Here is a 14400-nt window from a genome sequence, read left to right as displayed (position 1 = left end):
TACCACCATTCAGGAAGCTAATATAGGGATAGTTACAATCTTCTACAACAAATACAGTTTACATGAAGTATATTTAACTAAATTAAAATGTAATCTTAACTTTCTGTTTTAATATTGATTACAGGGGAAAAAATACTGGTTTTTTGGTACTTTTCAAACAACTTTGAACATTCATAACTGGGAAACTTATGATCTGATTAAGATCAAATTTTCATACAAGATTTGTACTGTAATTGAGTATGTAATTTTAGAACTGTATCATAGTATGACAATAAAGTTATTATTGAACTACCCTCTTAACTTTTATTCTTCACCAGGTGGTTCACAAAATTCTGCATTGGTCACATTATGAAGCTCTTGGTCATTATCTTGAGCATATAATTTTGTAAACCATTATTTAAAATGTTTAATTTTTAACACAAATTAAATTGAGGATGTTTCTTTCAACTAGCAACTTCTTGTTTTAACATGCAAATCGCCAGACTGCCCAGAGCGGTGTTGCCTCGTAATGACAACAAATTGTACAAAGTACTTGGAGTCGATTTTAGGAGTACGTGTAGTGTTTCACACAATATTGAACACTGTAGACACGAATTGCTAAAAATAAAATCTCATGAAAATAAGAAAAACTTCACAATCAAAGACAACTAAACGTGAAGGAAAACTCACGAGTTTTTCATTGATATAAAATACAAGGCCTATCTGAAAAGTATACTATGTTTTGATGTTATTGAAAAACTAGATTACCCATCGCAACCAAACTTTAGTCTCCTTCAAAGCACTCTCCATTAGACATGATTCACTTGTTCAAACGATACCCCCACTTCAAGATGCAAGTTGCAAAGTCCACCTTCGGGATCATCATTAGCTTGTTGCATTCAATTTGACCTCTTCAACGGTTTGAAATCTGATTTTTTTTTAAATGGGGACTTCAATTTCAGAAGCCAGTTGGGGTTAGTGGTTAAGAGATCTTATGGGATTTCAAAACACCATTCCTTTTGATTTTTGGTAAGCAATTTTGGGACACATTTGACAACTGCTTGTTTCAAACTCAAATTTTCGGACATAATTTCGCAACAATGAATTTTTGAAAGTCAAAATTTTTTTCCAACTCGTGCACTGTAAAGCGATCATCTGCTTTTATTGCAGAATTCAAATATATTTGTAACTGAATCGCAGGTAATTTAAAATAAGTTGAAACAAAAGATTGTGGAAGTCATGGGCATGCCTTCCTCCTAAAAGGCTTGCAGGATCATTTAATTTGTCCTTACATACTTTTCCTGAGTTTGAAACAAAACTTGATGCAAATTTGCAGATCTTCATGTTCCGTCATTTTTTATAAAACAAATTTAGTGAATGTTTGAGAAACACACTGAACACTGACAAACGGCTGACTTATTAAAGGTATGAATGACAGCTATTCTTGGTCTAAGGAGGAGGGTACAGAAATAGTGCATGTTAAATCTGATAACAGTAGCTGCCCGCAGATAAGGAATAATGGGACAGCACTATTTTTTTTTTTTTTTAGTTGAAAATTTAATAAATTATCAGATGGTGTATATCTTTTAGTATAGACTTGGATATTATCTGGTGATAGGACAAACTAGACTTCTTACTTAATAGTTAACTTTTGAAAAAAAAAACAATGTTACTTAGGTTGTTTTACTGCCTACTTCTTACAATACATCCTGTATAGATACATTTTAAATTTTGAATTGTTATAAATTTTATAATAAATTAATTTATTTTCTGGATGTTTTCAGTGTTTGGGCATGACACAGCAGAATGTGATCCAGAAACTTTCTAGGCTGCAGTGACGATTGTCTGTACATAAGCTGTTGAAAGTACAGGAATTTTTTCTGCCACTGCAATATTGGTTCTGAGTCATTTTATTTCTTTTATTGTATGTAATTACTGGGAATGTATGTTTGGTATTGCCTCCTCAATATTGATTGAATGGACATTTCTATCATAACTCAATCTGCAACAATGATTTTTATATCATTAGTGAAGTGCAATTGTTGACCCTCAGTTGTAGTGGTGCTTTGTTTATAATCTTTGGGCAATTTTCAATCACTTTTTAAGTTTTCCCTACAGATTTTTAAATCAGCTGTTATTCTACTTATGTCAGTCACAATATTACTTTTTAATGGTACAAAAGCTATTAATATAATATTAAATATTAATATAATTATATTTAGTGCAATTATCTAATATGTATATCATTCAAAAAACAAAAATAAAATTGTAGATGTATAATATTGCTCTTGACTGTTCCCAGTATAGTTTTTCATGTTCTCAATTGCATGTTTATCAACAACCTCACGGTTTGTCTTAACAGATATTCGGCTCATACATTAATTGTAATTCCTTGATGTGTATGTAAAATTATGAAATATAAAATCAATCTAAAATATCATGTGGAAGCTTTCAAAAATAAATACGTAGGTAAATAAAACAAGTTTAAATCATCATAAAGAAATGAGCTGATTATTAAGTTGGTTAGTGCATTGAGAATAACTGTCACAGTTTGCACAAATGTGTATTTTAATTTTAGAATAGGAGCCAAGAGCCAATCTGCACTGTATGAATACATATCCTGAGTTTTCTTGAAATCTATTAAAGAAGTTTTCCTATGTGTTAAGAAATAATGTAGTAATATGGTTCTGCATTAAAACCAGATTCTGTAAAATATGACCAAATTTATTTTGTGATTTATTTAACTTGAGTACATTATGAGTAAAAAGTGCCCAACGTAAATGGAAATTCCTTAGAATGTATTTATTGTACAATTGTATAATGACAAGTAAAATTCACTTTTAAAGGTCAGTACTGTAAAGAGTTTTGCTGTTTTCAAATAAACGAGAATTCAATATTTACTTTATTGTCTGTATTGTTCCATCCAGGGTTAATGTTAGTTAAAATACATTAAAAAATTGTGTTCTCTTTGGTAGATTTCATCAATTTCAAGACAGTTTTTCTTGTGTAAATTTGAGTTTGTTTTATGTGATTTGCAAGCAGATCTGGTTAGTTTTTATAGATTGACGATTGTTTTATCCCTGTTTTTGTAGGTATATACTATATACTAATCACAATCAGTTCTTGAAGAAATGTAATTTCTTAAAGTTATTAACATTATGTGGATTGTCAACATTGTCAAAGTTACCAAACAAATAAAAGTCTATAGTTCAAGGATTGACCTGTGAGGCGCTCTATGTGTATTGCCTGTTAAAAAAAGCACATTTATGGTATAATATTTCATTTTCCAGTAAAATAATTGTTCAAATTAAGCATAGTGCAGTTATAAAAATCATAAGAAACTCTTTGTGAATATTTATAGATTTATAGATTCTATTTCTCACTCCAATTTACTAGAAAAATTATACAAAATAGGTATTAAAGGCAAATCTTATGACTGGATTAAATCCTACCTTGAAAACCGTAAACAGTTTGTTGAATTAACCTATCTTGATGGTAAAAATATCGTAAATCATTACAAATCTAATGCAAAACTCATAAAACATGGCGTCCCTCAGGGATCAATTTTAGGACCAGTACTATTTGTTTGCTATTTAACAGATTTTCCAGAACTCTGTTGTTCAAGTGGCATTTGCTTATATGCAGATGACACAAGTATTAATATAAATGAACCTTCCTGGAATGATATAGAAATTAAATTGCATAAAATATTAACAGACCTTTCACAGTACTTTACCAAAAATAACTTATTGCTTAGTCTTGAAAAGACTAATCTCATCTCCTTTCAAAAAAGAAACATTAAAAATAAATCTGATCCAAAAATCTGTACAGGTGATTTTGAAATTAATCAAGTAAATGAAACAAACTTTCTAGGTTTGAAACTGGACCATAGCCTCAGCTGGGACGCACATGTCCAGAAGGTTATGTCAAAAATATCATCTGGTGTTTATGCATTGAGCAAATTAAGACACCTATGTGATCATAATACACTGAAAATCATATATTTTTCTTACATTCATTCAATTATCAGTTTTGGAATCTCCTTATATGGTGCAACTAGCCAAAAAAATCTTGATTCTATTCTAAAAATGCAAAAAAAGTCTATTAGAATTATTCAGAACCTGAAACCAAAAACCTCAGTTAAAGAACACTTTTCAAAATTAAACATTCTTACAGTTTATGGCCTTTATGTTTACGAAGTAATTGTATCTTTAAAACAAAGATATCATGATCAAATATTTAATAGTGATTTTCACATGTATAACACCAGACAAAGTAAAGATTTTGCCATTCCCACTCATCATTCGGCATTTTTTTGCAAGAAACCTCTGTATGCAGGAATTAAATTTTTTAACAAAATTCCAGAACATATTAAGGCTGAACCATCATTCAATAAGTTTAAAAAAATACTTAAGGATTACCTAACAATCAAAGTATTATACTCTTTTAAGGAATTATAAATGCAATAAAGTAAAATTAGCCTAATTTTAAGAAATGTTGAATACTTTTAAGTTAATGACACTATTCAATGTATTGACTGTAATACCTATGAATAAAGAATTATCTGAATCTGAATCTGAATTTAGAAAAAACACCATGTGATTAATTATGGGCTTGAAATCACGCAATATCTGTATTTTTGTAAAACTGTATCTCCAAATTTATTTGAAGTACTGTAAGTTCTTTCTTAAATGTTTGATCACGTTCCATGCTATTTCTGTGTTTTTACTAACACCTTCACTGTGAGAAGTGAATACTCCTGTGGTAGGAAATGAAAAGCATGACCGCTGCTAACATAAAGCATCTACCACAATCAAAATAATAATAAAGATACTGCAGCATCAGCTTTTGAAAATGAAAGTAACGTAATCAGTGCTGCTATTATAAAAAGAATGTGATTAAACAACAGCTTGTTTTATATTTTGTGATTTGTGTTTATTCATGTATTCGATTCCCTTTGAATTAAAGCTACCAGAATAAGTCTTTCATGGTCTTTAGCACAAGCAATATATTATTGATATTAAAGTTGTGTATACTACAAACAATACTTGTGGGCATTTTCCCACCTGTATATGGCTTATCGGTGTGTATATTTAATTGTTACTATTTGTTAATATAGTTGTGTCTTGTTATATTTTTAAACTCATATGGTTTTATGTAGTGCGTTTTTAACTAAATAAGTTAATTTAAAAGAAGATAAGGTGTCTAAAATTATTAAAAGAATATGCTAAATACCAAATTGAATTTTGTTAACGTTTTTATAATATTGGTTTATTTACTGTACTGTGTTCATTAGAGAGGTCTGAAGTCTACATGTTGCTAAAGTGAACCCTATAATTCTAGATTGTTCTAAAGTAAATTCCAAAAATCCAAACAAAATTCAATTAGAATTTTATCAATATTGTAATTTGTCAAGTAATGTTCTTTGACTTATCTGTAATAATAATATTTATTTAATTTATATTTGTTACAATATCTCAAATCAAAATATATGTATATAAATTGTAAATAGTTTCGAAAAACGACCCCAAAATAAATACTTCTAAATGTATCTCTGTTTGTATAATTTATTTCAATCAATAGATAAAATTCTACAATTTATTTAGTTTTGCAATTTGATCTGTATTGCCTAAGAACAATATTTTACTTATACAACCATACCAAATAAGCATTAGTATTAAAGAAAGAAAAAGTAAAGAAATGATTCACTAATACAGCACTTCCCGACTAAGCATGTGGTTAGGTTTGCATGGATAATTTGCATGTATACGAGTTAGTTTAACTCATACTGTTACCCAAAATATTCTGAATTTTCAAATTGCAACCCTCTTTTTGATTGATTTATTGAAAATATAAAAAGTTTATTGGATTCATATTTACTTTTTATGAAGAAATGTTTGAGATCTTTCAAATGTACTTTAAGATTTAAAGGATTAAATTGCAAGAATAAATAATTTATTGTTTATGTAAAATGTATTTCACAGTGTTATGTATTATCGTTTGTGGTACTTTATAGTTTGGTGTACAATTTATTCCGATTTCATTTTCAACTTTATTTACATGTTTATTTTCTTTAGTTGTATAACTGTATTGTTTGTGAATATTCCCAACCTGATTGTATATTATAGCCTAGTGTAGAAACACTGATTGTGAATGCCTGATGCAACAATATGTGTGATACAAAATAAGGTTTTGTATATAGTTGTACTGTATCCAGTACAATATCTGTTGTGATTCTTAGAGTCTATTTTTCTACTTTATCATCTAGAATATTGTCTAGTCATAGTTCCTGATATGATCTGTCTTTATTTAATGTTGCACTATTTAATTTATTGCAGTTCAATTCTCTTTGTTTTTGTTAATACAAATAAAATCATATAGTTATATTTCTCATTTTAAAATATTGAAGTGCTACATTTACTTTAGTGACCTGAACATTTGGTAAAATAATCATTTTCCAAATTAATGTAATAATTTTAACCTTTTCTATTCATAATTATTAATATTGGTGTTATACTTTCGGTTTTGATTGCAAAATCAGAACAGGTAAATCTGAATTCACATTTAATCATGTTTCTCAAAAAAAGATTGTTTGTCTAACAATTTTGTTATTTCTAAGTATGAAACAACCAAAACGAATAACTGTGTGTGCAAGATTATTGACCTTTGATGGAACACTCACTCTGATTTGCATTAGGTTCAACAATTAATGTCAATTAACTGCTTTTCTTTATGGTTTTCTCTACGTGACCTAATGTCTTATGGCTAGCAAAGAGTTGAGCTATTCCTAACAATTGGCCTCAAACCGGGTGTTGTAATATTCTTATCATACACTAGAAAGTTAATCGTTGTTAAATTTTAATTTTGTCATGGTAAGTTAATTAGATACAATCGTTAACATATCGTAGCCAACATTTAGTTAGGAAGTCCTTAACTATAAAAATATGCTTGTATATTAAATGTTCATAATTTGTATTAGACCAATGGAAACTAATTTACTAAACCTTATATCTCATGTATAATGTTTTATGTTTTGAATTACATTTTAAAGTACGAGTTAATACACTGTAACAACCAAAATTATAAACAGAATCAGTCATTTAATTTGCTAACAATGAAATGATCTATACTCTCCAAAACCATTTTATTTACACTGCATTCCTGGAAGAATGCATTTATTTATAAGAATAAAATGTCTAAAAATAATTGTGTCCATTTTCTACAATACATTTTTGAATAAGCTATAATCTATTTTTATTAATTGATGCAATACATTTATTAAGTAAAGTAAGTTTTAATAAAGATCTGCTACAATTAGTTTCCATAACTTGTCTAGAAATGCAGGTTCCACAGTTATTATAACATGTTGGTTGCAGATATGTCACCAATATGTAGTCATAATTATTTCTCAGAGCTGTTAAATGCTAACATTTTTTTATTTCATACTTGTCTTTATCACATGATTATACCACAATTTATACATTCTTATTTATTTTATATTAATTTTGTACAAAAAGTAGTCATTCCCAAAACCTAATAAATTTACTTAATATAAAAAAATGTCTGTTCTTATCTTAGACTTGCACAGCCGGTATCATGACTTTTATCTCAATTTTCCAGTCCACACCATGTCTAGACATTACTAACAAAGTTAAATGTTTAAAATATTTTAGTCCAGCTGCAAAGAGCCATCTTCAGTCAGCAGGCGCCAAACTGCAAAGGTAGAAGTCACTTTTCAAGACAGTAGATGAATGGCAACTAAGAATTTTAGTTGTCTAGATTTTTGTAGAAACTGGAATCCTGGATCACAGTAAACAAGCAGTTAACCCAGAGTGTGGATCATGTGCAACAAAGCTCTCAAAGAATGGGAAAAATCGTTAATGTTAACAGTATAAACATATTTTATATTCAGTAAAACTCTTTAATAGTTTGATTTTAATGATTTAAAATCAAACTATTGCAATGTGAATTACTTCATTTTTTCAACATCAGACAGTTTTTTGTAAGTGAATTAAGACCTATTTTAATTTAAAATATTTTTGCAATTGTTATATTTTTCTGTATACAACTTATTTACAATATTTTTATAAGTTTTATTTTTGTAGGTAGATATGATCTGTTATTTTTCTTGCCAATTAGTGAATTTTAAAGTGATTACTATTGTGATCATTATTAGGTGTTAAAATTTAATAATTCAGTGCTGTTGATTATTTTTGTTATTGTGGTTTGTTTATAAATTTATTCTATTGTCTCTGTTTACAATTAAAATGGTACAAAGGCATTTTTTCAATAAAATTTATTTTAGTCTTGTTTGTATAATTTTTCCTAATTGTTCTAGTTATTACATCCATGATATTATTTCAGCTATAAACTAATTAGCATGGGGTAGAACTTTTTTTGAAAAATGGTAATACAGAAGCACAGATTTAGTAAAGGCTCATTATGTTAGCTAATTGTAATCAGTTGTTTGAGAGTTTTTCACAAAATAGTGTAATGAACCTCATAATAAATCTGCAATAACATTTTTATCATAATTAATTTTGTATGCATAAGATAATTTGTTTTAAAATGTATTTATTGCTGCCAGACAACTAAGGAATATTGTCCATACAGTGGTCCACTTCGCTATCCTTAGTTGTCATTTTTTAAATTTATTAAAGTTTTGAGATAATACATCACAATTTAAAACTCTTTTTCTAGAGAACAGTCAATTTCACTTACATAAAGCAAGTCTATGAATAAGTTTCGGTAAACAAGTTTTACCCCTTTCTTTGTATAAATTTTCCTAATTGTACTAATTGTTACACCCATGAAATTATTACAGGTATAAACTAAATAAACTAATTAGCATAAGGTAGAACGTTTTTGATAGTCTGTTCTCATATGAATGGTAGCAACCAACTAGCCCATTAAAAAGGGTGTTAAAACGTTAGAATTACCATGTCATCAGTAGTATAATGAACAAAAATAGCTGTTCTTGAATGCATCTATAACTTTCTGGACAATATATTTGTGTGCGTGTTGGACTAAGAGATTGCAGACAGAAAAGCCGTTGTGGAAAAAAGATGCAGGGGTGTACCTAAAATTAATAATAGAATAGAATAGAATATGATTTATTTTTTAAAATATTACAATAACACATTAATTGTTCCGAGTTAGTGAAAAATAACAGGAGGTCTCGGAAGCGCGCCCCTCCCAAACTCGGAGCAAAGCATAAAAAACAATCACATGCCACTAGTGGGAAGAGAGACAAGAATTCGAGTAAATGATATATAATTAATAAGGTGGCAAACATTTCCATGCAAAATACAATTACTTCAGCACCACGGTGCACCGCGTAACTTAATAACTAAATAACAACAATCAATAGAATTCCAATAAAGACAATAACATAATAAATAGAAACAATAACATAATAAAATAAAAAATATAATATACTAAATAACATAATATCAGGTACGGCATGTAGAAAAATTATCTTTAACAGGTAAGTGTTATGAACTGAGGGGAGGGAAAAGGTTGTAGAATTTCTAGGCCCACTATTTTTTAAAAAATAATTTTGGTTTCAAGTTGGTAGCCGAAAATTAAAAAAAAAATATTTAAAGCCAATTTTCGAAGGAGGCGGGGGCTTAGTTGCCTCCACGAATCCCGAATTAAAGATGAAATCCTCCCCTTCAGTTCATGTAACTAAACTAAATAATACTGGCTAATATACTGGCCCTCTCCAGATCTAACATCTGGCAGCGCTCCCTGCACCCCAGTCCTCGCAAGTTCAGTATAAGAAGTAAAAAAAAAAATTTTTAATCCAACCTTGTTACAGAAGAAATGAATGGGAGCACTACACTCCGGTTGGATGGATGCCGGTCCAATAGCGCTGGCAGGGCGCGGGCATTCAATTTTTCAGTTCGGGCAGACTCGCCGCACCAGTCCCGCTGACGGCACTCACTCACGGGGACCCTGCCGAAAGTCGGTGAATGAAGTTAGCCAGCCATGGGGAAACGGGAAGAGCAGAGAACAACCAGAAACACAGTAGCTTCTCCGAACGTGTCTCCGAACAGTCTGACCGCTCCGAACAGTAGCCGTGCCGGTGCCGGTGAAACAGCTGGTCGGTAAACTAGTCCAAGGTCAACCAGCTGACCTCAACCAATCAGTCCAACCAGGCAGAAAATCAATACTTGACGGAGTGACTCCCCCACCGACTGACAAGAGTGGCCGAGGTGGGAAAATAATAGACAAAAAAATAAATTGCCCAAACTGAGCCCCGGCTCAACCTCCCCCACTAAAAAGGGTGCAACCCCAAAACAAAACCTCTCCCCCACTGAAAGAAGAACCAACAAGCTCTGGCACAGGATACGGGAAGTCGAGAACCCTAACAGGAAACGAAGTCCTGAGCAGGAGGCAGACAAAACACGGTCCTCCTGAAAAATTTGAGAGGCGCCTCTCTTGGAGAAAGAAGAAAACAGAAAGAGAGTTAAAACGACACCACAGAGAAAACCAGGTGTGATCAGTTCCCGGACACCCCCGCAGCCGCACCAGTATCCAGAGCATGACCAGAGGTATCACCACGGAAGGCCTTCAGATGAGAAACATGGGCCTTCCGCCACAACACCTCCCCGATACGGGATCAACCAACTCAGCAGTAACTGGGGAGAGAAAACGAAGAATCCGGTGAGGACCTGTCCACCGATAAGCAAAAGTTTGGCTGCCCGTTTTATCCACGGCCGAACTGACCGGATGGGCCTTACAAAAGACAAGATCCCCCACCTGGAAGGGGTTAGCAATACGTCCCTTATTGAAATTTCCTCCTCACCCTTTTCCCTAGACTGTAGGAGCTTAACCCTGACTGCTTTCCCAAGTGTCACTTACATTGGGAGTACCAGGTACTGGTAGAAGACTATCCAGACTCCAGAGATTAGACAAGGGATCAGAAGGAGGACGACTAAACATGGACCTGAAAAGGCGTGGAATCATGACTTTCGTGAAGAGCAGAATTGAAGGCTAAACTGAAGCCAGCTCAGGTTTTCATCCCAGGTAGTTTGTTTCTCAGCGTGATAAGCGATGAGGGCGGCTCTGAGATTGCGGTTGAACCGCTCAGCATGAGAAGGCTGGGGTAGTAAGGAGATGTAGTAACATGTTTGATTCCATGCCCAAAAACAGAAGCGATGAAACTCCCTCGACACGAATTGTGTGCCGTTATCCGAGACGAAGGTGGCGGGCACTCCAAAATTCTGTAGAAGGCGGGACTTGAGTGCCTTGACGGTGAGCGACGCCGTGGCACTCCTAAGAGGAATCAACCAGCAAAACTTAGAGAAAGCATCCACAGCAACAAGCAGGGAGGTGTTCCCTGACTTGCTACGGGGAAAGGGTCCCACATAGTCAATGAACACTTTCTCAAAGAGGCCGCTCCGCCACCTCGGAGGAAAGAAGTCCTAATTTGGTATTTTGTGCTGGTTTACTGACCGAGCAAAGATGACAAGCTCGTACTCTACCAGCAATGTCTCTGTCCCCATACTCTTCCAGATTGAACTTATCTCTGATTTTAGCGATGGTCTTGTGAATACCTAAATGACCGCCCACGGGAGAAACATGAAAGTAGGAAAAGACCATCGGTATGAGGGCACTCGGCAGAACAATCTTGGGACCACCTCCGCGTCGGGCACGACAGCAGAGGACACCCTTGGACAAGAAGTAAGGAGAGTGGGCTTCTCCCTCCTGGAGCTCACCAATGATGTTTGACAACTCGGGGTCTTGAAGTTGGTGAGAGCCAAAACTCTCAAAGGCAGCAGGGAAATCCAACATCACAGTCCCACACACAACGGTGCTTGAGAATCAACAGGATCGCTGGGTAGATGATACATTCTAGAAAGAGCATCGGCGACGACGTTTTGGGTACCGCGAATGTGCTGCACCCTGAATTTAAAGGTCGCAATTTTGACAACCCAGCGACCAATCTTCCCGATTGTCGAGGATGGGCCAATAGCCAGGAAAGAGCCTGATTGTCCAGTTTCCAGCAGAAATTCGGAATGCTCTAGGAACCTCCGAAACTTATCCATGCCGAAAACGACCGCCAGACACTCCAGCTCATAAATAGAAGATTTCTTTTCCTGAAGGGTCAAAGTCCTAGATGCAAAAGCGATAGGTTGCCGAGCGCCGTCGAATTCTTGAGAAAGCACAGCTCCTACAGCACAGGATGAGGAGTCAGTCTGCAAGATGAAGGGCCTACTAAAGTCCGTAATTCGCAGCACAGGAGGTTGGATAATGGCCTCCCTAAGCATTTGAAAAGCACGTTCTTGATCTTCACCCCAAACGAACTTTGCGTCTTTCCTTCTTAAGGCGTTCAGAGGGGCGGCCACCTCGGCAAAGTCAGGAATAAACCTACGGTAAGAAATTAACCATGCCTATGAATCTGGCAACACCCTTGGCATCCTTCGGAGGAGGGAAATCCCGAATGCCTTGGGTCCTGGCAGGGTCTATAGATACACCCCTAGACGACACGAGGTGACCGAGAAAACGATATTTCAGACTTGGCGTAAGACACCTTCTCCGGATTGACTGTAAGGCCAGCCCTACCCAACCTAACCAATACCTCCTCAAGATTTTAACGTGTTCCGTGAAAGACTCACTGTAGACCAGAAGGTCATCAAGATAATTAAAGACATACCTGAACTTCACATCGTGGAAGATGGAGTCAAGCAACCTAGTTAACGTTTGGGCCCCCACAGCTAGCCCCATAGGCACAGATCGGTACTGATACAAATTCCACGGAACACAGAAGGCCGTGAGAGGGACGTGATTCCTTCTTCAACGGAATCTGATGATATGCTTGGTTCAAATCAAATATAGTGAAAAATTTGGCCTTACTCAACCAATCAAAAGCAGAATGGAGATCGGGGAGAGGCACTGAGTCTATTTTCAATTTTTGGCATTAAGTTTTCTTAGGTCAACCACCACCATACGATGTTTTCCATTAGGCTTTGGAACCAAGAACGCTGGGACTGGCATACGATGAGTTTGAGGGCTCAATAACTCCTTGATCCAAGAGATCCTTGATGATACCACGCATAACCTCCATCTTTGGAGGAGCCAACTTGTATGGGTGGGAGCGTACTGGCTGAGTGTCAGTCAGACGAATTTCATATTCAATAAGATGGGTAGAACCGAGCTTGGGTGTGAGGACCTCCGGAAATCTTGAGCAAAGCTCAACGGAGAACCCCAGCTTGCTCCTCATCCAAGTGACCGAACGGGTCCCCAGGGGCAGAACCTTCCTCACACTCCACCTCACCAAAACCTGCGGTGTCGATTTGAATTTTATCAGAAAAGGGGACTGACACTCGCCGATTGAATTTGAAATAAGACTGGCCCGCCTGAAGATCCAGCACCAAACCAGTCTTTTGAATAAAAATCCGCCCCCAAAATACAGTCCATGCTCAGGTCCTGGGCCACAAGGAAGCTCCACACCCATGAAAAACATTCAACCTTAAACTTGATTAAAGCCTTCCTCGAAATTGGAAGAGGGGAATTAGAAGCAGTCCAGCAAGTTAAAGAAGACTCCTCGGTGTGCTTCACCAAACCTAACCTTGAAATGGCTTCAAAAAGACGGGAAGAGATGAGGCTACAGGCTGACCCGGAATCAACTAGGGCCTTATGCACTGAGTCTCCCACTAAGATATTGATATAAGGGCACACACCGAAGATGCTGTCCTAAGCCGTAGGTTTCCCTTTTCTGCTAGGCTCGTAGTGTCCAAACTATTAATCAAATTTTTTCGCAAAGGTACTATTTTTTTGAAATTTTTTCTTAGACCTCGGGGGAACTTCAGAGAAACCCCCCTTTGATCTAGTTTTTTGGACCAGTGCGATATCTCCTAGGACACTCCCGACGAGTATGACCTCGTTCACCACAGGCATAGCAGATGGGTGGATGAAGCCCACCAGAGTGATGTGGCCCATCCACGGGATTCTGTACGGCCGTGACAGCCCTGGAGGGCTGGATGGAACGATGATTGTTCCTCTCCGCCCTCTGCCGGTCAGCAAAACTGCACGCTGCGCGAAGCAATGCACAGACGGTCCAGTTCAGAAAAGGTGGAAGGGCGACCAGCAAAAACTAGACGGGACCTCTCTTCAGGATTGAGACCCTCAAGAATGGTGGTGACCACAGTACTTTCGGGGATATTGAGCCTTAACATCCTATCAGTGTCCCTCACCTCGGCCACAAACTTAGCCAAACTCTCTCCGTTGCCCTGAGGCCTAAAGAATTTCTCCACACGGAGACGTTCCCTCAACTGACCAGGAACAAAGAAATCCCAATGCCTCCCTATGAAAATCATCCAGGGTACCACCCCTCTGGAGAACTCGAACCAGACAGGTCACCCAAAGGTGGCCTACAAAAACGGAGAAGATGACATGCAGGAAGCTCGCTCCCTG

General features: G+C 35.6%; 1 protein-coding gene across 1 annotated transcript in view; it reads left to right on the top strand.

Moving 5' to 3' along the window:
- LOC124371426 (CAP-Gly domain-containing linker protein 1) overlaps positions 1-5530 on the top strand; it is a 36131-nt gene extending 30601 nt beyond the window's left edge. Inside the window, exon 9 of the mRNA XM_046829760.1 lies at positions 1764-5530. Coding sequence (XP_046685716.1) covers positions 1764-1807 — 44 coding nt within the window. The 3' untranslated portion in view covers positions 1808-5530. The remainder of the gene's footprint in view (positions 1-1763) is intronic.
- The last annotated feature ends 8870 nt before the right edge of the window (positions 5531-14400 follow it).

This window comes from Homalodisca vitripennis, chromosome 1 (genome assembly GCF_021130785.1).
Source record: "Homalodisca vitripennis isolate AUS2020 chromosome 1, UT_GWSS_2.1, whole genome shotgun sequence".
NCBI lineage: Eukaryota > Metazoa > Arthropoda > Insecta > Hemiptera > Cicadellidae > Homalodisca > Homalodisca vitripennis.
The sequence above is the reverse complement of the archived record's forward strand: the minus strand, read 5'-3'. Positions and strand labels throughout refer to the sequence as shown.